This window comes from Ptychodera flava, chromosome 6, assembly GCF_041260155.1.
Source record: "Ptychodera flava strain L36383 chromosome 6, AS_Pfla_20210202, whole genome shotgun sequence".
Taxonomy (NCBI): Eukaryota; Metazoa; Hemichordata; class Enteropneusta; family Ptychoderidae; genus Ptychodera; species Ptychodera flava.
This window is the reverse complement of record NC_091933.1, coordinates 11,784,927-11,811,892: the sequence shown is the minus strand read 5'-3', so window position 1 is coordinate 11,811,892 and position 26,966 is coordinate 11,784,927. Positions and strand designations below refer to the sequence as shown.

The following is a 26,966-nucleotide window of genomic DNA, read 5'->3' as shown; positions in this document are numbered from 1 at the left end:
AAGTTAGGGCGATACCGCGTCGTATTCTCGTGATGTGTCCGTATTTTGACTCGTTGCTGCGCAACTCGTCAAAATACGGACACATCACTCGAATACGACGCGGTATCGCCCAAACTTCGTGTAATAACCCCTAAATATCGCCAAGTTGGAAAACTGTCATGAGTACAATCAGTCAAAAACTCCTTGGTAAATGATATCTTTTATAAAGATTTGAAAATTGTGAACATTTCTCAACATTTCTTACGTGGTCGTTATTTGCTTGCTGTTAGGAAACACTCTCTATAAAAGCCATTGGTTTTTATCTCAGAACATAAACTAATTTGATTCCAATCCGACCTATGGTCATCAGTTTTGAAATTTGGAAATCGACAAGAATAAAGAGTTCTGCAATAGACAAGAATAAATCAACCAAGACAATACAAACTGACTCAGTTTTTCTTACCTCTCTCCACCTTCTACTAAGTGCAATGCAGGCATCACTCATTGTGGTGTCATACCTATGATGAAAACACATACATTTTGTCGTCATAATGTGGCCATCACAATTATTGTTGTTTATAATCATCTGTGTTTAGTCCTAAATATTATAATCATCAGAACAAAAAAGCTCTATACACTGTTGTTCATGGGATAAGAGTCTATCCAAACACAGTTATTTTATTTTTAAGGTGGACAGATAGGTAAACATATATGTACATGTATGTATGTGAACACACATATGGGTAAAGATATTATATAATTGAAATATTGCAAAAGAAAATGTAAATGTTTTTCAAACTGAGCACATTGTGACTATGGAGAAAGACATTTTGTCACTCCATTCATGACAAAAGGAACACAATTTTGCATGCTTGAAATAACTTTGGAAAGAAAAACAAACAGACAAACTGTGATCAATGATTTTTGACTTACTCTGGCTTCAGAGGTGGCATGCCAGGTGTGTTAAACCATGCATTCCAGTCTACTTCATCAAATACACCTTCCTTGACCTTGAACATAAACAAATGTTGTCAATCATTATTGACAATTCTTCCAGTGGAAAATGCAAGTAATGGATTTGAAGCCAAGCAACTGTGACCATATGACATGAGATTGTGGAAATGTCAAGTCAACTAAGTGGCTTGCTAGTAATTACCAAGGGAATTCACTTTACAGCTTGCAATACAGCTGGGTAATTTGTCGATAAGGTGTTCAATTTTCACTTGCCTTTGCTGTAATATTTGTCTGAAACCAGTATTTGTCTCTTGGTGTTTCTCACTTCATTGACCCTAATAATTTAGCCCATCTCTCTTTCCCTTTGGTTTGAAACATTTTTGACCCTTTGGCTAGACCTACAGTAAATCTACAGGCCAACTTATCATTATTATATCTAAATGTCGTTGCTTTATCATTTTAAAATAATATTGATCATTTCTTCCATAGTTTACTGTATGACTCTTTATCCTGATTTTATCATATCTAACATACATTTTGCCATTACTATAAAATTTTCATTCATGATTTCTATTAAATTTCTACTTTTATCACTGTTTGCTTTATTTAATAATGTTTTACTCCTGCTTGTCATGTTTACATCATGTAATCATATCTTTCATTAAATTACTTCACTAATATGAAAATTTCATCAATTTTGTGGTTATTCCATATTTTGCACATTTTAAAATTTTTTAGCTTTCGTATAGATGCTCCAGGAGTTGTCCTCACACTTTGCTACCCATAGTCTGGAGCTACATTCTACAATTTCTTGATGTCTGGCATTATTTTTGAACATGGAAAAAAAAGAATTTCCCAGTCCTGAATGGAATACAGCAGATGCAATTGGAAAAGCACACATACTGCGGTGAAGAACATGTATAGAATGTAAAAAATATGTTCCTTTTGCAACCTTGGACATGATTTCATGAGAGCCATATGAACTGTGGATAATCCAAACTGATAATTGTTAAAAATTACTGTAGATGGTATGCTGCCTGCAGATTTAAAATTTATGGGAAACGGTATCTCTAACAGCTTCTGACAGGAAAAATGGGGACGTAAGCTATAAGTGCAAGATACGGGGCAGATTAGTATTAATTCATGCAAATTATATTAATGAGCATTGTTTTGGTATCAAAATTTTACGCTAATGGTTCTGTATGAGATTATTCATCTGCCCCGAATTGTGCATTATACATGTATAGACGTCAGGGGTGTACATGGGAGAAGGCAGCCACTGAAAACAATATGCTCACTAAACATATTAATTCTTCTGACAGTTTTTCTATCAGAAGATTGTTTACTTTACCAAGGTTATGTCTATTAGGAGCAGGTCCACAATCATTTATTTGCATGTGTGTCAGAAATACCAGTTTCAAGTTTTCTCATTAGCACAAAGTCTATGCTGGATACATATATTGTAATAGCAGGACATACCTTATCATCAAAAAAGGTGAATAAATAGTCCTTCCACTCAGCAGTTGTAAGACATTCATATTTGAAATTATCCACATAGCTCCTAAGGAATGGCTCAAATACTTCTGCAAGAACAAATTTCATCAAATATTTCATGAAAGCTGACTCCACAAAAGAATTTTTGGTGATATGTAGTGCATTTTACATCCTCTAATAATGAAATGCTACTAGAAAAGACAACACACCTTGGCCTTCAACTAGAGTCATGAACAAGAAATCTTGCAGTGCCTCATATACTAGTGCTTCCAAATAGTACATGTATATACATTTTCAGGGCCACAAGTATTTAGATTTATCAGAAGCACACACGCCGCTACAAAAAGACTCACAAGAATCTTTCTACAAGTTTTAGAAGTGTCTCAAAGGTTAACAACTTACCATGGACTAATACAAGTGTCTCGATGAAGAAATTGTACCATGGTCCCCCTCTCCTTAAATATGTCACTAAATAGTAGAGAGCATGACTTACCAGGGCCTCCCACTAGTGTCTCCAAATAGAACAGTAATGCAGATCCCTTTTCATAGGGAACAGCTGAGAATGCATCATCTGGATCAACACCATCTAACACAGGTACCAGGTGAGTGTGAGGATTGGTATCACCAAACGCCGCAATCTGTAAACAAAGTCAATACACCCAATTACAAAAAATATGTTACCTGCAGTTAGTATTGTACGTATCATTTTCATGTCATTCTCATACAGTTGTACTCTTATACTGACATCAGACATGTAAATTTCAAAACATTTGTATTCCTGGCATTTTACGTTTGGTTTTTTTTCTCCAAAATGGAGCAAAGCAGAATAAAATACTGAGCGACAGTGGTCTAACCAAAATTTAGTGTCCGGGACCAAGCACTGTTGACAACACCTAGCATGCATACTCAGCTATGGAAGTGATGCAGCTTTGATAAAGTGACAATGCTGATAATGGCAAAGTACAAGAATGATACTGTAATAAGGCAGTTCTATAATCACATAAATTTCTAAATGTTTGCAATGTTCTTTTTATTATCTCCATGCTTTATACAAGTGTTGCTAACGTCGATTTGTTCTACTATATAAAATGCTCTTTGACTTGGCATTATCCTAGGTGAGGGACCTATATACAGTACCCATATTATATTGCTATTTCACAATAGCTGGAATGAGCTCTCCTGTATCACTGATGTAATATACTGGTAACATATTTTTTAAATTGTTAGTAAAATTAGTACAAAATTAACACTGCCTCCAAAATTAGTCTATGAGTGGGTTTTAAATTTCTTGTTCTTCTTTTTAATTTATAGGATATTGTTGTAATATTAGGCAAAATACATGTGTTGGATCATATTGCAAACAAATTTAATTTTGAGAATGTCAACATGAAGAGGTGAGCCGCAAAAAAATAACACATGGACAGGGCCAGCTGATGCTAATATAGGGAGAACTGTATTGTAAGATGAACTGATGTGCATTTTCACAGAATGTACTTTTACCGTGTTTGAATAATTCAAGTTGGGGCATGTCCCAGCAATGGTCATGGATGCATACACACATAGACAAATATAGCTCATTCATCAGTCTTCCTAGACAATGTCTTCTGGGACTAATTATGGATTGTACAAAATCTCCAGATGGGTAGTAAAACATGCATAAACATTATCACAAAACCAATGCACATCATACCAAACACAGATATTAAACCATGAATATTATCATCCCTTTAATCAATGAAAATGATGTCAAACAAAACCATGATTTCAGAGTTTAATCAGTGACAACTTACAGTATCACGAAGGAAGTTCCACCCTCCTGTAAAAAACAAAACAATCAAACTTGTGAAACCTGTGTGACTTAATACTTACATCATCAGAGAGGTCTGTCCAGCCACCTGTGGATGCAGGCAAAATGAGTCGAAAATCCTTCTACTATATGCGGTTATTAAGTATTTTCATTCAGGTTGGAACAAATTCTTTTACAGTAGGCAACTGGACAAAACAGTAGCATGCCACCACTAGAGTGAAAATCTTGCACAGGAAACATCGGCACATGCTCATGAATGGTATTTTGCAAAAAATTATATGACTTGCAACATCCTAAATTTAGAAATGTAATGACTATTTGCAAACTCTGCCCAACTTTATCAAATTCTATTTTTTCCTCCCCCATTGTAAACTAGTAATACACCCTTCAAAGCTCACAAAAGCATCTATGGGCACTGGGTTTGTTTCAATATTTGGTGTTAAAAAATGTCTTCTTATATGTTAACATTTCACCTTGATTCCTCTTATCAAATGAACTAGCCCGGATTACCACCAGTGTGACGTAGACCAGGACAAATACACAATCCATAGTATCCCTGTTCTACCAGAACTTTTTCCCTGCAGGCAAGTGCACACATACCGATCTGTCACGATCGATACTGTATATTCTCACAATAAAAGGTGATGCAATAAAATTTAGAGGTGGAAGGCATGCCAAACGAAAGCTTTTAAATTAGCAATTCCCAATGACTAAATGGGGTGCCAGGGCTCTACAGACCCAATGCCAATGATCTGCAAACAGCGATCCGTCAATCGATTTGCTTAGTAACATCACGGCTCCATTCGTATGGCTGAATGCACACGTATGTCTAATTGGCATGAAATATGGCATTCAGTGTATCAAAATTTCACCTTGATCTGGTTTATGAATGAAAGTACCCTGTAAATCATTTGCATATCTCCTGGGTGATGGGCTATTTTGCTCATTAAATTAAAGCAATCCTGAGAAATAAAACACAGATTGTGACAATATTTTGCAACCTGTAAAAGTAATTTGATCCATCCAAATCAAATGAAAAAGTAAGACGACTGTTCATGAAATTGTACTGCTTCAAGAAAAACAGTCATAAACAATGATGTAAAAGAGAGAAAACTATCATGGGATTATATATTATATATTATAGCCCAAACATGGGACTATGTGCCCGAGGGCAGGTGGCCATTTGCCCGACGTAAGGAGGGCAAATGGTCTCCTGCCCCGAGGGTATATAGTCCCATGTTTGGGCTATAATGTTTTTATTACATGCCTCTCTTACACAGTTTTCACTCAAAATATTTAGATTTATTGGCAAATGATAATCCAATGTTTTATTTCCATCTAAGATGAAAATTCGGTAACAATGGAACGATTTTCATCATCGAATGGCGCATTGATATATTTAAACTACTGTTATGCGGTTTATCAATTTTTTTTCTGCAAAATGTTCCAAAACCGGATTTCCTGTGCAAAACATTTCGACATTTTTACATAAAAAGCTTCAAGTTGAATATAGTTCCGGTTCACTTTCAGTCAAATGATGACTATGCGGCCCGTGACATCATCGACGAGTTACCATCGAATCCTATGGAGTACGCGACGTTCGATATACAAGGCATGTAATAAAAATATGAGGATGTAATTATAGTATTATAATTGCCTTCAATGTAGTCATAACATCCATTACTCAATGATTAACTGACTCACGTGAATGATATTACTCTTAAGATAAACTCACCGCATATTACTAATTGCTATGCTTACCCACTATTCATGGTTTAGTCATCAAACCCATTATAATTAATTACAACAATTGACTCTCAATTATGCACAATTTATTCTTAGTTCAGTCATGATCATATATTCATGATTAATCCCTGTGACTTACTCTTAAATACAAGTACATTGTAAAATGTCTTGACATCTGAGCAGATGAACATGTTAACCCTTATGTTCCAAATTACTTTTATTGAGAAATTGGATAAAGACTTCATGAGCATGTACATTCATGGACAAGCAAATAAAGAATCTTACCCATGCACTCAAAATGTCTGGTCTTTTCACCATGCAGCCTGCCAATGATCTTTCTCTCCACAAAGACGGTATGTCCTTCGTTCAACCAGAAATGTTCCCATGTTTTGTTGGTGACCAAGTTACCAGTCCAGCTATGGGCAATCTCATGGGCTGCAACCTAGTATTACCAGTAAATGATTATCAAAACAAACAGAACATTATTAAGTGCCACTGGAAACATTTTATGTTAGTTCCTATTGCTGTTGTGTTGTCACTCATGAATTCATGAAAACATTAACAAATTCCTTTGACAAACTTACATCCACATTTATTTAATTTCTTCAAGATGAAATTATAATGAAATTCAGTGGAATGAATTTACTATACTTACATTCACCAAGGATCTGTCTCCAGCCTGAAATGCAAACAAATGGAACAAATGTAACACAAGACAGATGTAATAAACTTGAAAATGTTCCCAAAAATTCAGTATGGTAAACATGTTTTATAAAACTACCATACAAACAAACAAACAAACAAACAAACAACAAGTAAATGATCAAACGAACAAAACTGTCATCAGATTACTTAGACAGTTTCCAGGATTTTATTCAATAAGACATTCATCCGTACATGAACTTGAAATGACAATTCTATGGAAAGCTTTATCAAAAGTATAAAATATTTTCTTTCTCACAGCCCCTCCACACATGTGGAGAGGGAGTGTATAGGTGTGTGATCACTTACCACTGTGGTCGGTGTTACAAATGTTAGACATGGGTTTTCCATACCACCATACGGAAAAGATGGCGGTAAGATAAGTAGGTCATATTCACCCCAGACATATGGACCACAGAGCTCTTCAGCAGTTGCCAAAAACTGTTCAGTCTGAAAAATAAAAAATTATTGTCTCCCATTGATATACATGTACATGTATATACTTGATACGATACAACTATGTACATACATTACGTGTATGTATATATTTCCTACCATATAAAGGGTTGTACAAGTGCGTCTACCACATTTTCCTGTAAAGAGATCAACATTCACCACTGATAGCAATGGGTTTGGGAGAAACCACAGAGGTGAACATGTGAAAGTGCAATTCTCCTTTACTTTTTCAATGATGTATGAACTGCTACTGCATGTCTCATTGTAATATTATTACTGAACACATGCTTCAAATAAAGCTCTCAATCTTCAACATCAATATCATAAAGTACATCGACAACTTGGCAAAAGAGGAAGATTTTAGATGTAGGAGATGGTGATATATTGTGAAAAAAATTGCTAATAAAAGATTTGATATGTCATTTGGATGCATAGATGCATTTGGGATATAAAAAATGTGCAATTCACTAAGTGTGATATAAAACAAACCAACATTTTTTGATGGCTTTCAATACTGAGACAAAGTAAACGTTGAGACTGACAATCAGATACATGTACTATGGGTTGAGTGGAATTGCGTTCAGGCAGAGCACGTCACTTTGAATTTGAAACGAGTGGTTTGTTGAAACTCAATACTGCTACCTAAAATTACACAATTTACGTTGTGTCATTTATTGTTCATTAATGATTTGAAACTTTTCTTGCCAAACTTCAAATTAAGTGCTGATATATCATATACAAAATCACAGTAAAATATTCATTTACAGGTGTATGTATCAAGTATTTTTTTTCCTGAACATTCATTCTTCATGAGCTCAGATATTTCTTCTATACCTATAGAAATCCTGATCTTCCAGTGATATGGAAAGTGTGTATGATTACTTGCAGTTGGCACTCAAGTCATTTTGACTTTTGATTCTGCCTAAGCTTCCCACAATAGTATTAAAGTGTAAGGTCAGTTGACAAACCAACATGAACTGATCTTTGGACCTTTGGTGTAACCATTTGGCATCAGTGGGTCACACGTCTGGAACATTTATCATTCTTTGAATAAACCTACTGAATTCGGTGAGTATAGTAGTCCTGACAGGCAGGCTTACTCTCTGTAAACAAGTCCCTAAAAAACATAGGGAAAAGTCCCTGAAGCTACTATAGACATGGATACAAAATTAAGTATTTCCTGACTGTATGAAATTATCTCACTAAGGTCATCCTAGGGACATGTAACCAATATTAAAGCTGTCTGACCAGCGGTTTTGAAAAAACAAGCGACTCAACAGTTGACAGAGCTCTGCTGTGTTATGTAGAGAATAACCTTTTGTGACACATGTATTGATGAAGAAGGTGGATATCTTTGATAGCTCATTTCAGGATGGCCTGACCAAAAATGGAAAAAATTCCGTAAAAATACAGATTTGCATATTTCATCAGACTATATTAGTCTATAATAGCAAATAAACGAGAGTTAATTACATTCTAATTAAAGTAAACAAGACTTGCTTAAATCAAGATTTACGTCATAAAAAAACAGCATATCTGTCAGGTTTTAAAGAATCTTGAGCTGGTTATCTTTTAATATCAGTATTTTCATCCTATTAACCAAGCACATTTTAACTTTCAAATTAACATTGTAAGTAAGTTCTGTTGAATAAGTTGAGACTGTACGTACTCAGAGAAAGCACACTGAAGAGACAAATGTTCGAAACTTAAGAAGTTCAAGGTCATCAAAAGCATTATAAGGAATCATGTTACACTTTCATTGCACTGTTTACACAGATTGCATAATTGCTATAAATAGCACATGAGGAATCTTACAGCCCAGCTTTACCATAAAAACCCTATCACTTTGACCACTCTTTTAATTGACCACTCTATTTTTTTCCTCAAAAAGTAATCTTATTTTATCCTTACAAAGTCAACCATAAATGGAAATTAGAACTTTCTCTATCTCTATTTATTTGACCACCCTATCATGACAAACTATTATGAGCAATTTCTTTTAGATAACATAAATGGTGGTTCAGAATATATCAAAGTTGGGATTCAGGAAAGTTGCCTTTACATGTTTTAATCCTCAATTCACTATGAACTGTCAAAAAAGTTGAACTTTCTGATAATTCCACACTAAAATTATTTTGGCTTTGATGATTTCCTAATTAATTCAATTATTTAAAATCATATTAATTATTTTTTTTCTGGGTGAATTGATAGGGTTTATACAGTACAAGAATTACATACAATGTAAGTCAAACTTTGACCAAAAATGACAAAAAAATTCCTTAAAAATACACATTGCATATTTCATCACAATTTGAACAAATCTAAGTTGGGTTATCCCTAGGGACCTATATACCAAATAACAAAGCTGTCTGACCAGCGGTTATAAAGAAGAAGATTTTTAACCAAAAACACCTTTTTTGGCATTAATTTGCCTATTTTCAACAATATCAAAAAATTAAAAAAATAGTTTCTCAAAATCATATTTTTCATCTACACAACAAATATCAAATCAGTAAGTACTGCGGTTCTCAAGATATTTGAGTGGACGGACGCCTCACAAACGGACATACATACATACATACATACATACATACATACATACATACATACAGACTGACGACGGACGCCGGACGGATACCCATCCCAATAGCTTCTATAGACTATAGTCTATAGAGCTAAAAATGAGGTTATGATTTCTCACTTTGTAAGAATTGTTGAAGTTAATCTACATGTAGATGTCATCGCATTTGAATCCATGGGGTTTTTAATATTCTCTTAAAATGATTGAATGACTCTACATTGTGTAATGTGGCCTTCATACATCCAGGACAGAAAGCAGTACTGTTTGGCTATTGTGGATGCATTTTAACAAGCTTTTATGTAGGTCCTCTTAGTCTAATACTGGTACCACACCAGTAAATGTTAATCAGTTGCAGAAAACTTACATCTTGAAATTCATATGCAGCACGTTCAACCATCTCTTTCTCAGACCATACCCTTGACCTTGGGCCAATAACCCTGGAAAAAGATCAGAATATTAATAATATATTTTAAATTGCAAAGCACAGTAGCTGTGCGTATACATTCCGGTGTGATTGTGTAACTGCTTGTCAGCGCAAATTAAGTCAAATCAGCTAAAAGCTAATTTGAAGCAAAGTCTTTGTCTATAAGTATAATTCAATCCATATTCATATTGGTACAACAAGAATTCATGATAAAAAGTGCTGGACCAGAATGGTATGGGGTCACAATAGGTAAACAAGGAATCTAAATATGGAAATAAGACAGCTTTGGTGTAAGATAACAGAATATGTTCTGATGTTACTGTTTCAGGTTACTGAACGATTATAATTTTGTGTATAATCCACTAATACATTGTAGCATGTACACGTAAGCATAATATGGCGCATTTATCACAAATGTTTGCAAACATTAACAGATTATGTACACTTAAAATTGATTATAGGGTCAAGTGATGATTTGCACGCATGAACTGTTCACATGTGTGTACATCCTAACGGATGATGTATTGATGTCAGTCACGATTAGACATTTTCAGTGTTACATGTGCATATGGGACAAGTTTTTGGTATTTGAGAATGCACAGACTCATGATGGATACACAGGCTGATACAAATGGGTTTGGTTTACAACCAGGAATGAGAAATTTGGCATAATTACTTGCTCTCCAATGCACCAACTACGATGGCAATCAGATAGCTTGGTATAGGTACTTTCTGATGAAATTTGTAAGTCCACCTCGTTTTGTCAGAAGTGACAGGTTCCTCTCCAACTCTCAACGCACTCATCAACGCCACAAGTTCTCTGGGTACGGTTATCTATGATGAAATGCATCAAGGTTTTCAGTGAAGGTGGAATTGGACAGTTTAATATATCAAAGATCTTTATATCCTCCATGGACAACACATTAACATATGGTGTACACTAAATAATTTTCCAGGATGAGAAAAAGCTGCAGGAAATTTCTATATCGCTAAAACAATTCTTTACCTATTAAAAGCTCTTGAAATAGTGATGTGTATTACAGTATACTTGCACAGATATTTATTCTATTCATGTAACAGCTGATTTTTTTTCAAATGCACTAATTCCTTCCTTATAGTATCTCCATAGTACTTTTTTAAGGCAAACATTAATAGGTACTGTACTTTTTCAAAGGAGTCCATTGTGAATCAATTGGTGTTTTGAAAATCTTTCAAATTCAAACCCCCAAACCATACAAAATGGTCTCTCTCGTGTAGTTTACAAAACTTACTTCTCAGTAAAGCAACACTGCTGTTATTAAAATTTGCTGTTTTCGAAATTGCAAATTTGTAAGGTGTCTTGTGACACTGTACAATTGATAATACTAATTTTTAAATATAGATGGCACACAAGACGATGAAAAGCAAATGTACTTACTTTGGCTTGATATGTTGATTTTACTGCTGGAGCATCTTGGCATGGTACCATACTACGACAATGAATAGCCTGTCAGATGAACAAAACACTATACAATGAGGTATACATTGTAGTAAGTTACATTTTCAGAACATTGAGAGTATTCAATGTGTGTGGGAACAGCTGCTCGTAGTCTTGGCTCTTAAATATATTCTACACATATTCTGCAGTTTTGCAGCCAGGAATTTTAAACCAAGGGACATTGTGTCCCACTACCGTTTATTTTTGGGGACATTTCGCATATTTTGGGGACAACATATATCAGTTGTAAATCAAAGTTTGTATTTTTTTATCATAAATTAGTTTCAGAAAACAAAATTAAAGCTTCCGGACTTGGGTCGCTATGATTTAATATTAGGCAATTGTAACAGTATAACGTATCTTCCTTCAATCAGAGCAAAGATGGACAACAACTCAGTGCAACGTTTAGTTACTTTTAATCTCAGCTTCAAAAGTACGTAAATATAAGCCTCAAAATAATCATGCAAAATAAAGGCCTTCATCAGTAACAGATATCACTTGCAGACTACATTCATTGAACACAGTAGACTCACATGTGAGCCTGAGGTGACCCGCAGTGCACAAGAATGTGGGACAACAAGATCTGTTTTAGGAATTTTGTTGCAAGGGTGCATCCTGGCTACAACACTGATTCTTAATTTAATGATCAAGATATATTATGAATTGGTATAAAGACAAACATGATTTTCAAAATATGTACCAAATCATGTAAAGTACGTGTACATGGTAGAGTTGCCACATGTTGACCGGTACTATGCACTGATTTCCTAAAAAGAGGGTTTTTATACTGATAATGCAGTAATATACCAGATTTGAAAATTATGAATCTCAATCCTTCAGTATGTCTACATTATCATATCACTTTCTGGTAACACTGAACTGTGTCATGAATGGCTCTTATTGTCAGATATGTATAACAATTTGTATGTTTTGTACATTTTAAAATGCCCTGACACAATGAAGCATATGCACTGGTGTGTGTGCAGGTACTGATGACAAGTTCAAGGATGTCATTTGAAGGTTTGAATTGCATATTGTAGGAACTGGGGAACTGGGGAATCACAATGAACATTTTGCATTCATGCCTAATATTTCTCAATGTCTGTGCTCAGAGCCATCTCTGACATTTTAAGAAAAGGTTTAAGTCAATGATACCAAGAAAACTTTATGCATTCCTTATTCTCACAATAACTCTACTTAACAGATAATTCTGATTCCAAAAGTTTTGTCATAGGGTGTTGCTGGCTGATTCTTTAGGGATTTAAAGCAGCACAATTCAAAATATTCTGCAGTTTGTTCATTTTCACGACATAACAATGCGCTTGTTAACTACAATATCAAAATATAAAAGCCAGAGAAATTCAACGTCACATGAAATTTGTATTAGCTTCCATCAATGTAGACAATTGAATGTGTCAATAAATAATGAGGGGATACATTTATGCTGAGGGGATACATTTATCAACATTCATAGCACATTAAACACACCTCATCCACAGTCTGTGTTCTAATACATCAAACCCGGAATTCGAATCGACCACGGTACAAACAAAGCCATGTGCGCAAACGCGCACAGACGTACGTGTATTTCCATACGCGTTCAGTACACATGTGGGTTTGTTTGTACCGGCATCACGTGATTATTTGGGCGTTCTGAGTATGCAGAACGGCATACGCATCGCGTCCTTTTTATTCCGGAGTAGAACCATTCATCAATGATAGTCACATGGGATGTGTTTTTTGTGCTGATCCATGTAAACGACATCATCAGGTATCATTTGTCGAAACTATTGCCTGCCAGGCATCAGTTCCAAAAAATGATACCCCCTGACTGAAAAAACGGCTTTTGAGCATGCGTGAACTGGAATGTAAACAAATATGTCACCTGATTATGCCGAGCGAAACATTAGCTGAGAAATTTCTCAGTTTATCCTACTTTCTGAAGAAGAACTGAATGCTCAGGTTTCCAACAAGGAATCAAAACGGATGAAAATTATAATAAAAGTGCATTGAATATTTTGCAGAAGTATTGTGACGCTGTTGCGGAAAACTTTTTCTTGCTGAACCACTCCCACATATTACATGCGACAAGTTTTGTGCATGACTGCAGATGAGGTGTGTTATAAAACACATATTGACTGGCCATGAGGGCAACAGCATATGTCAGTAACCCCTCGGGCCTGGGAGTCACCCCAAAAAACAGATTGTTTCCTTTAGCTGTTGGCTTCGGAAAACAGTCAGCTTTTGGGGCTGACTCACAGACCCCCGGATACAGATGTATGCTGTTGCCCTCATTGCCAGTCAATATGTGTATACTGGCGTATCTGTTGCTTATCAGTAAATTGATAACAACAGACCATGCTCCAAGTCAAAATGTCCCACATGTTGGAAGCTGTTGGGACATGTTTTTGTAATTTCCCAATCATAAATACATGAAATTACAAAATTTATGTTGTTCTAATAGGTGGAAGAAACTGTTCTATTAGGTGGAAGAAAAAGGCTGAACTTTTCATGTACTTGCAGAGCTAACTGTTGTGTACCTATCATAATGACATTGATGTGTAAATTCCCTGTGAGTCAACAGGCATCTGATGTTAGAGGCGTAACAGAAAAGACTACTCTATAGGTCCTGTGCACCTTTTACAGAATTTTACAGAGAAAACTAACATTAGTTATCTTTATACCGGTAGAAAGTTTGCGCCGTAATACCATGCCATCTACAAGTAAAAAGTGTACTGTATTTCTCATTTTTTATGAGTAATACCCTTGTAATTATCAACAATATGTTGCAATGTCTTTGATGAGTCTCTGTACCGGTATTGGTTGGACACATATCGATAACTTACCTGGCACTGACTGAAGAGATAAGGGTATTTCTTGCCAGCTGTTTGTTCAGGTGTCAGCCACTGCAATGCACTAGCTTTGGGAGATGTCTCATAGTGGATGTACACAGATGTTGTCGCATCTCTGAAATTACACAACTCACAATTGCTTAATATAGAGCAAGGAAAATACTAAAAATGGTAATTTACAAAAAGATTCAAATTATTGCAGTTTTGGATCAGAATCAGCTAATATAGTAAGGTATTACACTTAGCTGTATTGGCAGTAACTCTTAATGTATTTTCAAGAAATTTTAATTACTTCTGTTTGTAAGATATTTTAAACTGTTGGCGGTAATTCTTGAGGTATTTGTTTAGTATTTTTGTTGTTAGTAAAAGGTAGTCTCTTGCTCATATCAAAATGCCCAAATTTCAACTATCAATACAGCCTGTAAAATGTTTGTTCTGTCCAGTGTTATTTCTAACAAGTGTTTTTTTGACTTGTTCATTTGTCAATGATAGTAATGCTTATTCTACACAATATGATGCATTTGCAAAGCTAATTTAATTTGCATTTCATCATAATATAAGGATAAGAACAATAAAATACTTTTGTTGCATTAATATAAAAATTGTAATCATCAGAAGTTATAGCTGCTATCCCTGTGTAAATGATTAGCTTAAACAGCCTTTGAAATTGAAGAACAGCCTTGTTAAAACATAAAAGAAAGTACAAACATCTTTCAATAAGCAAATTCATTCGTAAACATCAGTGTTGTGTTGATGACAGAAGACAAGGACACTATATTTTGATGCTTTTGCATCAAGTAGTTCACTCTGACAGGTGAATAGACAGTTGGCCATCTGACACTGATATTTTCTCAAAAAATCAAGCAGTGGGACTGTTTTCTGCAGGTCTTCACCTATGACATTGCTGAGATGTACTGTTTGAGTTTTGATAATTGCAAGATTAGTGCTACGTCTCTTCAAAAGTCTTAATGTAGCTTTCAGCTAATTGCAAAGCATGTTTTGTCACTTACCATAGGCAATAGTCATAGTGAATTCTATTATGTATAATACTGTTGTAATGGCCTGAAACATTTAATAGGTAGATCATCATACTACAGGCGGTAATAGATTTAGCAGTACGCCCTCAATGGTGACATCCATACAGTGAAGTAAACAGTATCTGCAGGGCTATTTCACCCTATGCACAGGTTAATTATGATAGACTGAAACCACTGAGGGCATACAGCAGGGGTTATATCTGACAGGGGTCAAAGATGAATGAAAGTGTGGGTTCATTCATTGGCTTGCTTTATAGTCAATGTTATTACGTGACCCAAGGTGACCTCTGAGTGCTCTGTTATTCATGCACCTGTGCTATGCCTCTACTGTCTCGGGCTGTGCACTGCCTAGTTACCTGCTGTTATTTTTGTCATTTAGCATAACGGTGAGATACCTGCCATTGATCAGAGTGTACTAGTAATTGACCTACACAGTTTGCTACTTAATTTTCTTCTTATCAAATTGTTCTGATAATACCTAATATCAGTATGGTGTAATATGCAATCAATGTTGCACATGAGTTGAATGTTAACAGGTTGTTGCATAGGAGCTAGACCTAATCCTGTAAGACATACTTATTATGACGATGAAATATGATGTTGTATTGTTGCAGTATTACTTTACTTTCCATTGTGTTATAGCACTTGCTTAGTGTAAATCTATAATTTATGTTCCCATATTTTAGTACTAGTGTAATAAGTCAGTGGCACATGCAATATTTCAATTAAAGAGGCATATTCCTGATGATATTAATCCTCTTTCTACCAGGCTCCATGGACAAATCATAGAAATAAATATAACTTGGGAGAAAAGAGGATTAAAACAAATAGCAAATTGTTTCAACTGATTTTAGATTCAATGGAAAACGAAGGTTTGTAAAATAAATTAAGTACTAAATATTAGGTGTGCAAGGTATAAAATTTGCTGACTGTAGATAATGACATATTTTTTGAATTTATTTTTGTTCAGAAATGGTAAATCATTTCCTAATTATTGTTTAGTTAACAGATTAAGTTTCATGACTGATCAGCCCATGCGTTAGATCAGATAGCATCAGTTATCAAAACATTAACGTAATTAAAGTAGATGAAATGCTGATAATTAACAATTGTATAGTTCCATAAATGAGAATTTAATTTCCTCAAACCAAAACCAAACCTTGGGCATCAACGTCTCTTTGATTATATCAATTTGTGTAATAAGTTTTCAAAGGGATGTTTTCTTATTAGCATGCTTCCCTAATGCAGCTAATGAGTGCTAAAGATAACTAAATAAAAGACTGCCAATTTTTGGCATCAACAATTCTAACATAAGTACTGTTCTATGTCTATCAGTATTCCTAAGTACATTAGTCTCTGCTTTAGAACCCTGATGAAGCACTCAGGGGCGAATTGGAAATTGTACCAAGTCTGTAAACATGAGAAACTTTTTGTGATGATTGTAGAACATGATACTTGTCCTTGCTTATTAAAAACTGAAAATCTTTACAAACTGTGGACGTTAGATTACTAAATTCAGGAATTCTCCGGGGATAGTAATAATCTTAGGAACAAATTCCATATTTTGACCATTTGTCATGGTAAATGGTGTCTATTCTGTTTCATCATCAATGCAAGATGGCACAATAAACTGAAAGTGAAAATACTCTTACACATCCCATAAAACAGACTGTCCTTGGCACATAGTCAAACATCAAAATTCTTTTTCATATCATCAACGCAATATTGTATCTGGTCCAAGCAAAAGGTCACCTTGAACTACCTCATGTGTGTCATTATGTAATTCAACAATGTACACAGGATTTACACTGATCACAGCATTTAAAACAAACTCAGATAAATCAACAAGCATGGTCCTTTCTTGACAGGCTTTGTGCCAACTACATAATAGAAAGGTTCACCCATACTGTTCTTGTACAATTTTGAATTTTTTTGCTTTTCTGCCACCGTGACAAAAGTTATTCCTAGCTCTTCTAAAGTTTTTCAGTGATCATGACTTTACTATAATCTTATAACAGAATTCATAAATACAAAAAGTTCCCCTGCTTGTTAAAGTTAAGTATGGTATGATCACAATCCATTCCATATAAACTTGGAAAACACGTATTTTTGGCGGCAAATTTGCATGTTTCTGTAATCAAGACTGACAAATTAACAATTTATGGCTAATTTGACAAGTGATTATAGTTATTTTATATCTGCAACAAACTTGATATAACTTCTTCCAGTATCTTTGATTTGATCTATAAAGGTAATTATGGCATTTTGAATGGTAGCACATAACAAATAAAACTCCTAACTTTTCTCGAGAACCTTTAGCCAAGTGTGGATTGAAATATAGATCAAGTGTCAATCCAAAATTAAACTTGTTGTGATACTATAGTAAAACCTGACCCTCGTCCCTAAATTCAAGATAACTAGTAAAACCTGACCCTCGTCCCTAAATTCAAGATATTAAACTAGTAAAACCTGACTCTCGTCCCTAAATTCAAGATAACTAGTAAAACCTGACCCATCGTCCCTAAAGTCAAGATAACTAGTAAAACCTGACCCTCGTCCCTAAAGTCAAGATAACTAGTAAAACCTGACCCTCATCCCTAAATTCAAGATAACTAGTAAAACCTGACCCTCATCCCTAAATTCAAGATAACTAGTAAAACCTGAACCCGTCCCTAAATTCAAGATAACTAGTAAAACCTGACTCTCGTCCCTAAATTCAAGATAACTAGTAAAACCTGACCCATCGTCCCTAAAGTCAAGATAACTAGTAAACCTGACCCATCGTCCCTAAAGTCAAGATAACTAGTAAAACCTGACCCTCATCCCTAAATTCAAGATAACTAGTAAAACTGACCCTCATCCCTAAATTCAAGATAACTAGTAAACCTGACCCTCGTCCCTAAATTCAAGATAACTAGTAAAACCTGACCCTCGTCCCTAAATTCAAGATAACATAGTAAAACCTGACCCTCGTCCCTAAATTCAAGATAACTAGTAAAACCTGACCCTCGTCCCTAAATTCAAGATATTAAACTGTGACATTAAAAGATCAAAAACAGGAATTTTCTGACCTATTTGGTAGTAATAATTTGAAAGCTTACGAAATTGGCATATAAGGTCCATATTTTGACAATTACAAAGTAAAATTATATAATGATATCTGCACTATTTTATCATCATCACAAGATAGCTAAGCACAACAAACTGAAAGCGAAAATACTCTGACATTCTACCAAGCTGATTGTTCTTGGCACATACTCAACCATCAAAATTCTTTGTCATATCACCATGGCAAGGAGTAACTGGTCCAAGCAAAAGGTCACCTTCTACAACCCCATGCATCATTATGTAATTCAACAATGTACAAAGGATTTACAGTGATCAGCATTTACAGATCAAACTCAAATAAAAATCTAAAAGCCCTTCTACTCTCCTGTCAGGCTTTCAGCCAAGTATGAATTGGAAAATAGATCAAGTTTCAACCTAAACACGAAACTTTTGTGACAGTCATACCGAATCTTGTCCTTGTTTATTAAATTCAAAATCTTAACAAACTGGAACATTAAATGATAACATATTTTGACCATTTTGCAAGCTTATAAAAGCATGGCATAATCTCCGTATTTTAACCATTTGTCAAAGTAAATGATGTCTACACTGTTTTATCAACAAGAGATAGCTATATGCACAACAAACTGAAAGTGAAAATACTCTGACATTCTATCAAGCAGATAGTACTCAACCATCAAAATTCTTTGTCATATCACCATGGCCAGGAATAAATGGTGCAAGCAAAGGGTCACCTTCTACAATGTCCTGTGTCATCGCATAATTCAACAATGTACAAAGGATTTACAGTGATCAAAGCATTTATAAATCCAACTCAAATACATAAATTCAAAAGCCTAGTCCTTTTCTGTTGGCTTTTTGCCATATACTTCTGGTACAAAAAGACAATGGTTCACAAAGAGTCTTATACATTTTTTTGAAGCTTTTTGCTTTTCTGCTACATAATTTTGTTCTTTAAGAACATAAATCAAGTTATAATGATTTTAGCTAAAGTAAAATAATTAAAACAAGTTTATACTTTTTTATATGAGAAGGGTTTTATTAGCCAAGTCACATTAACTTTAAATAAATGATTTGTTAGCATGCTTGTATCACCATGGCTTACAAAAATGTGTAACTTATTTGACTGGCAGTTACAATAGCTGCTTTCTGCAGCTCTGCAGCTACATTTGTAAACTTGATGGAACTTCTTTCAGAATCTTTCATTTCAGTGATTTATGGTAATTATGGCATGTTCTTTAAACAGTATCAGATAAGAAATAAAAATATTATATTTACTTGTCAAGTGGGTTGGCAAACTGTATGTCTAGAGGTGAGCCAAATGGAGATGCTGCAACATTTCTCACGGTGTATTCCAAAGCATTGCCGTCTTCTGATCTCACTCCATGTATTGTCAGCTCTCTTGTGTCCAAAATCTGCCATTTGTCAAGCAGTTTCCATGCATTAAATAAGATAAGTAAACAAATAAAAACACAAATATTAAACAAATAAATAAATTTCAAACAATCAATTTACCAGAGAAAGATTTTTACATTATTAATATTATCGAGCAAATATTTGAATCTTCAATGCCAAAATATAGTAAGACGTAGGTTTTACCGCTACTAATCAGCTGCACTGTTGTCATGGCACTATAATTTATGTAAACTTAGAAACAAGAAGGTACGGCAAAACATGAAGGTTCTCAGGTATTCTATCTGTCTGGACAAAATAAAATTTTTGTAGCAAGGATGTAACACATTGTTCACTTTAGAAATAGAAAATATTAATTGCAATAACCGTGTTGCGATATTGTTTACAGACATGCCCTTCCCATCACCGGCCTCAAGACATCGAATGATGCATACAAAATGTACATGTTGCATACAAAATGAGAGGCAGAGTCGTGCGGTATCTTTTGCACCGTGAGATTCGGCCGATCATGCATATGTCAGAAGACTCGTGCAGTACAGTACACACGATATCTTACCACATTTTTGATCCCATCTTGTAAAATCTTCAAATCTAGTTTAGCAGTTCCACTCAGCGTGCGTTTACCAAAGTCAACATCAAGTTGTAGACTGATGTTGGTCGTGGTGACCTCTTGCACGTTGGATAAGGTGTTGGGATCTCTCGTACGGTGTTCCGCAGACTTGGCAGCCATGGTTTGCAAGTAGCAGAAGAGAACCAATATCGTCTGTTATCGCAGGGGGTGTCACAGTCATTCATAGATATAACACCGGAATAACAGCTAGTTCTTTCTAACGCCGATAGGACAACTCTTAGCGCATACTCGAGCATTAATTCCTTTAAGTTTCTCTTATGAAGGAATCTTCTAAATTCTGAAACGAGTTATCTTTATATGAAGCCCTTACTTTTCTTTATCACTGTGTGTACCCCGTATACTTTCCATATGTACATAGTAGTAGTAGTCACAACTTAAGATGGCTGCATGCATATGTGTGGGGCGAAGGAAACGGTGGTCAAAGTTCAACGCTAGGTTTGTTTCACGATATGCAGCTTAATATCGAGTATTAATCTATTATCATTAGATATGAATCGAAGGGAGATGAGATATCTCATTCGTTATATCGAAGCTGAACATTCAGTTCACTACTAACAGCACGCCCCAATGTACAGTAGCATCCATATATGTGATGTGAAGATTGGTGCAGGTTTATATGTATACTACTAGGCTGTTCACGCACAGCGCGGGGAACACTTGCGGCGCGCGGGGGACAGCCCCTGTACTTTTGTCACACAGTCCGCTGTGTATCCACTCCACAAGCGACTGCAATAGGTTCGGGTGTGAACATATACCATGACCGAGAGACGAGTGCTCGTGCCGGGGGAGGGGGGGGGGGGGGGGAGGGGGAGGAAGGACACACCACAGGCGTGATGTTTACGGGTAGTTTGTATAAGTGTAGTTTATGCTACGTTCCGACGTTCTGTCCGTGATGAGGCTACGGAAGAGAACATCGCGGAAACGTAGCTTAAAATTACACTTACCGGTACCTCAGTGTGACAGTTTTCGGATAGGGTAGTGAATTTCGCCCAAAGTCGTTTCGTAAATGACCAGCAATACAAAATCTTATTACCATACTTTTCGAAACTTTATTGTGGTTATCCTCAAACTCAGTTGACACGACGGGAGAGGTATTTCGGGGTCAAAGTTGCCAAAGTTTTGACCCCATGTTGAGTGCGTAGTAATCGGACTGCAATCCCAGTAATCGGACGTCGTGTTTGGAATGTGATTAGGAGCTAAGTATTGATAATTTGAAACTTCAAACCACCGATTTTTAATTTCGATGTGTTTAGAAAACTGTATATAAGAATATTTCATGATAATTAGTTATGTATAATCCATGGACGACTCAACTATATTTCGACGTGTATAGCGCTTAGATATCGGACACGGGCTGTCTCTGTGTGTGTTGCTTTCGGCACCTTGTATGGTACGGTGTGGCTAACTTCGCTAAGTTTGTACAGGGAGTATTACTTATAATTGTTTCCATTGCATATTTTGTTTGTATTAGAATCGCACAGGCATTATTTGATAAAAAAAGCGAGTATATCTCATCGTATGGAATTATTTACCTGTCAAGTTTTTACGCGGTAAGTCACTTACTACGTTTACACAATAATGCTAAATATTGTCTGTCCGAAAACTTGTACACCTCTTACGTTCATTAAATGTACTTTTTTTTCTCGAAAAAACTGCGCAGTTTTCGTTAAAACTACATGTAATCGTAGCGAACAATGGAAAGAATATTTTCAAAATCATTATTCTCCCCCACATTCAAAATTCAATGCTAAATCAGGACTTTAGTCAAAATTTCAGTTACTTTGACCTGACGGCAGAATGTTGACAGTATCACTGACGCTATGTCAAACGACAAATTGTGACCGCCGCTCGTAGCGAACTCAATAGCTTCTACCAAAAAAACCATCGAAAACGGGACAACAGTGTCATGTGACTTAATATGAGGTCACATGACCTGTAAAACGCTATCGATACGGAGCGAAGTGAGTGTAACTAACAGTATGTCACTAAACGTCCGAAAACTGAGGTCGTCCGAAAACTGTCACACTGAGTGTATAACAAACTACCCAGTAAACATCACGCCTGTGGGACGCACGCACTGGTTGTTGATAGCCCTCGCGTTTGGCACACAGTCCATGTAGCCGACAATGAGATGCAATGATATGCAGTCAAGGTCTCCTCAACTGACTTTCAGCTGGTTTTTCACTTTCTACTATTTTTATAGTATTTTATACAATGGCACAGACTATTCTACCTGCCAACTTAAAACTGATAGTGATTTTGTAGCTCATTCTTTACTATTTTTCATAGTTTTCGGTAGCCGGCAACAGACACTTCGTGTTCGTGTCGGCTACATGGACGATCTGCCGTCGCTTTTCCCCTCTATCGCCCCTTGATGATAAAATGTAGATTTTGACCCTTCTTTTGCCTTTAGCACGGTTTTTACCCATCATTTTGCAGAAAATGTAGTATTGATGTCATATCCCTGATTAGAATGAAAACATACACTTTTGACCTGCAATTTTACTGTTTTATGGCCAAATCCTACACCGTGTGCTTTGCAGTTCAAACTAGTATTCAGGGTACATCTGTGAAAAATAATAGAGCATGAAATCTGAATTACCCACATGTATATGTACCTGGTCTAGAACTTAGTCAGTACTATATCCCATAGACTCCGCAGCCATGGAGCAAATTTATGCCTCTCCATTCATAGTTTCAGTACACCATTCAGTGCCTAATCATGAAGTATTTGGGTATGCGCCGTAATGCACTGAAATACAGCTGGATGGTTCAAGACTAAGCAGACTATTGGGGTGCATTGAAGGGACATAAGCTGTAACTGCATGGTGGTAATTTTTCAATGTTCTGCTTCTGTATATCAACAACCATGTCTGACCCTAATCTGTTTGTCGTACCATAGACCCTTGAGAAAAATGTTTTTCTTGAGAGTATATGGTCATGCTGAAATTTCGAGTATTCTTTTTGTCAACACAGCTCGTATGTGTGTAGTGATCATTGTTTATTGTTTACAAATGAATTCTACTCCTGACTTGAATACAATTTTTAACAATAACAATGGAGATTATACTCATATAGGTTGTGTTGATATGCTAAATATTTGGCATTAAATTACAGTTTAGAGAGTCAATGCAGAAAGTGTAGGGAAACCACGAAACAAAAGTTCTGAAAAAATAGCCAAAAGATACAGCTTATGGAACTTTAATGTGTGATGTTATCTAGTTAAACAATGAGAAAAGTCACCATTCCTGGCGGGCAATGGTGTTATACTACCTGTTTCAGTTCAGAATCAAATACTAAAAACATTGTGAATGTTTCATGCACAATTAGGGATGCACCATTACATCTTAGGGGTGGTCAAAATGGAAAACAAAAATCTGCAAGAAAATTCTTTTTTTGTAGGCTAACATGCCTGCTGCTCTTGCAAACTTTTCACACAACCGTAACCTGAAAAAAATGAGGAATTTTTAAAGGAAGTGTACTACAAGGCTTGCAAGAATTGTCAAAACTTGGGATGTGGAAAACATTTTGCATGTAGAATTCTGACTGCTCCTTCAAAAGTTTTGAAGTTGCATCCCTTACTGTTTGTAGTGTTTTGATGTGAATTAAAACGATAAAAAACAAAATTTGGTCTGCTTTTGGTGATAATTTATTGATGATTAACCACGGTTGCTGATGGTAGGACTAGCCTTTGACATGCTTCATATAGTGAAGAGTTAATACCAGTGAAAATCAATTATCATATCTATAGTAATATCACTTGAAATGCATAGTCATTCTAAATACTGTATATTAGCTGAAATTTTAAACCTACACCAAGGCAAAAAAAAATAGGTTTAGTTTCTTATCCTAGGTCTCTTGCAGAAATATGGTGATGCCATGTTGTCTATTTTTGTGGGTTTTTGAGCCCATGAGATCTGCTGACAGACATGAAAAATACAAAATCAGGAATATTTACATAAATTGCAATATTTCTGACATCCAGCATGGCGACGATTATATCTGAACTATTCAGAATTCCCTTATGGAAGGACCATTACGATTGCGTGCATGTGATCCTCCAGGTAATAAATGTTACATTTTCTGCTGTGTGTAATAATTCTTTTACATACATGGTTTCCAAGTTAACATTAAAAAAAAAGGCTAATATGGCTAGACTAGATACCAGACAAATGCAAGGATGAGAAACAAAACCTATTCTTATTTTGACCTCAAAGACAAGGTATTTCCACATTCCAGTTGGCTACCTGGCAGGCCAGAACCCAGAAAGATTTTGCTCTGATCTGCCTTCTTGCTGTAGCTCCAACAGACCACTGAATATACATACACTTGTATGAGAGAAAATGTTTTGATGATAAGCAAAGCTGGTCCTGCATATGTTATGAATACTGGTCTGGGGTCTACTGAGTAATACCGTTAATTGGCGTTGGATTCGGTCACCCCTATAGTATTAAAGCACAGAAAGTTGCAAAGCCTTTTTGATGAGGGCAATTTCAAACCTGTGTATAGTGGTCACCCAAGGGACCAAGAACAAGTGACCATGAGTATATGGAGGTAGCCTTTCTATAGAGGGTGGGTGTAACTTTACTTTCAGTATGGTTTGTGTGCTGAGTGATGAATTAAGAAACAGGTAACTCATAATCAAAAAAATTTGATATCATAAATCTCTTGAAAATCATGATAAATGCATTTAATTTCTAAAAGAATCATTTTGCAGCTATAGAATCAGTTTAAATAGACCCCTTTTCACTCTCTATTTACACTGTAAAATGTTTTTTTGTGTTGGCAGAGGCCATTCCAAGTCGCATATGCTGACCATTATACACAGGTTTTGTACCAAATTGGAGCAATTCCACTGACCACATAGGAGAGGTAGCTGTTCTGTAAAAGTATACTTTAACGTGTAAAATACCACAAGACCACTATAAAAAGGTAACCAATCTGTAAAGGTTTGAACGTATAGATTTACCGGTTTCCATGTGTTCCAAGATTGTACCAGACAATTTTGTCCTGAAATTTCATGGCTAGATTTTTAAAAATTGTAGACCTACAAAAATGTATGTTACTAGTAAAACTTAGCACTCATACCATCAGTACTAGTGTACTGTATTTTAAAAATTGTGTTCTTTCATTAATCATTGTCTGCATGTAGTTGTTTTTGTTGAATTACAATATATACTTGGTGTAAGATATTTCCCATTGAACATGACTTTTATACAAATATTTGTTGGAGAAAATTAAAATGTTATATGAAGATTAACATTTGCATGTTAGTGTTCTTTAAAGTGGTATCATATTTTTTTAAATAATTTGCCATAAAAACACCTTAAATTTTGTCTTTCTTTTGTATGTTATGAATAGTATGACTAAGTATTGAGGCATCTTGGATTGGAGCCAAGTCTGCTTATCTATGGAAGTGAGCAACTCATGATCTTTAAGCTGTAAAAGCTAGAAAGAAGAGCAATGAACACTCGTGCCATATTTCTGTTGATATTTTCTATTTGTTAGCCCTTCTTTTAGAATATTTTGTTTGAGTGAGTAATGGCATTTTCTATCAAAAGTATCAAATAAGAAATTAAGTATATATTTGTTTATGGAATGGGTTTGGAAACTAAATGATGAGTAGTTTTGTCAGTATATTCCAAACCACTACCATCCTGGTCATGCATCCGCTGATCTTACTCAATGTATGCCAGCTCTCTTGTGTCCAAAATCTGACATTGATCTGCCAATAACCAAGAACAATTTCTATACAAATAAATAAATGTATACACAACACAGGAATATACTGATATGTTACAAAGCAGATCACAGCCACTCACAGCCACTCTCCCCCCCCCCCCCCCCTCTGATCATTACACAAGGTGGACATTCATAGTGTACCAATACTAAGTAACATGGTGGAGCAAATAGTGACAATTTTATAATCATTATTGATCAAAGTGACTGTAACTTTCCGGTGATTACTTAAAATGATTCAGAGATTATTTTGAATGATCCTTGATTGCAAGTGTGAAATCTTCTGTAGAAAAAACGACTGGTCTCCAATCGTCAATTTTAGTTCGTAGCATAGTTTACTGAAGTGTGTATTTGGGGTTGAAAACCTCAATTTGTTATTGCTGATAAACATTAATTTAAGTCAAAAACTTGATACTATTTTCTGAAATTTAATATCTCCCTTGAAACAATAGTCTCTGTAGAAAAAAACTACTATTTTATTTTGCATTATCTGTCCTCATTCTAAAATGGTACGAGTCGAAAGACACACTCAAAAAAGTGTTTAAATCATAATAAGCAAAATTAAAATGCCCCATATTTGAAATGTAAGAACTTTATTGCCAAAC

The 26,966-nt window shown here is 35.4% G+C and overlaps 1 protein-coding gene across 1 annotated transcript in view; it reads right to left on the bottom strand.

Annotated features, from left to right (window-relative positions):
• Window positions 1-21,213, bottom strand: part of LOC139134837 (leukotriene A-4 hydrolase-like) — a 29,291-nt gene extending 8,078 nt beyond the window's left edge. The window contains exons 1-14 of the mRNA XM_070701896.1: window positions 20,548-21,213; window positions 19,857-19,993; window positions 14,467-14,587; window positions 11,561-11,629; window positions 10,820-10,977; window positions 10,084-10,156; window positions 6,992-7,132; window positions 6,636-6,659; window positions 6,266-6,422; window positions 4,218-4,243; window positions 2,921-3,065; window positions 2,413-2,516; window positions 913-989; window positions 443-497 (exon numbers count right to left, since the gene is read on the bottom strand). Coding sequence (XP_070557997.1) covers window positions 443-497; window positions 913-989; window positions 2,413-2,516; window positions 2,921-3,065; window positions 4,218-4,243; window positions 6,266-6,422; window positions 6,636-6,659; window positions 6,992-7,132; window positions 10,084-10,156; window positions 10,820-10,977; window positions 11,561-11,629; window positions 14,467-14,587; window positions 19,857-19,993; window positions 20,548-20,721 — 1,461 coding nt within the window. The 5' untranslated portion in view covers window positions 20,722-21,213. The remainder of the gene's footprint in view (window positions 1-442; window positions 498-912; window positions 990-2,412; window positions 2,517-2,920; window positions 3,066-4,217; window positions 4,244-6,265; window positions 6,423-6,635; window positions 6,660-6,991; window positions 7,133-10,083; window positions 10,157-10,819; window positions 10,978-11,560; window positions 11,630-14,466; window positions 14,588-19,856; window positions 19,994-20,547) is intronic.
• Between the last annotated feature and the right edge of the window lie 5,753 nt (window positions 21,214-26,966).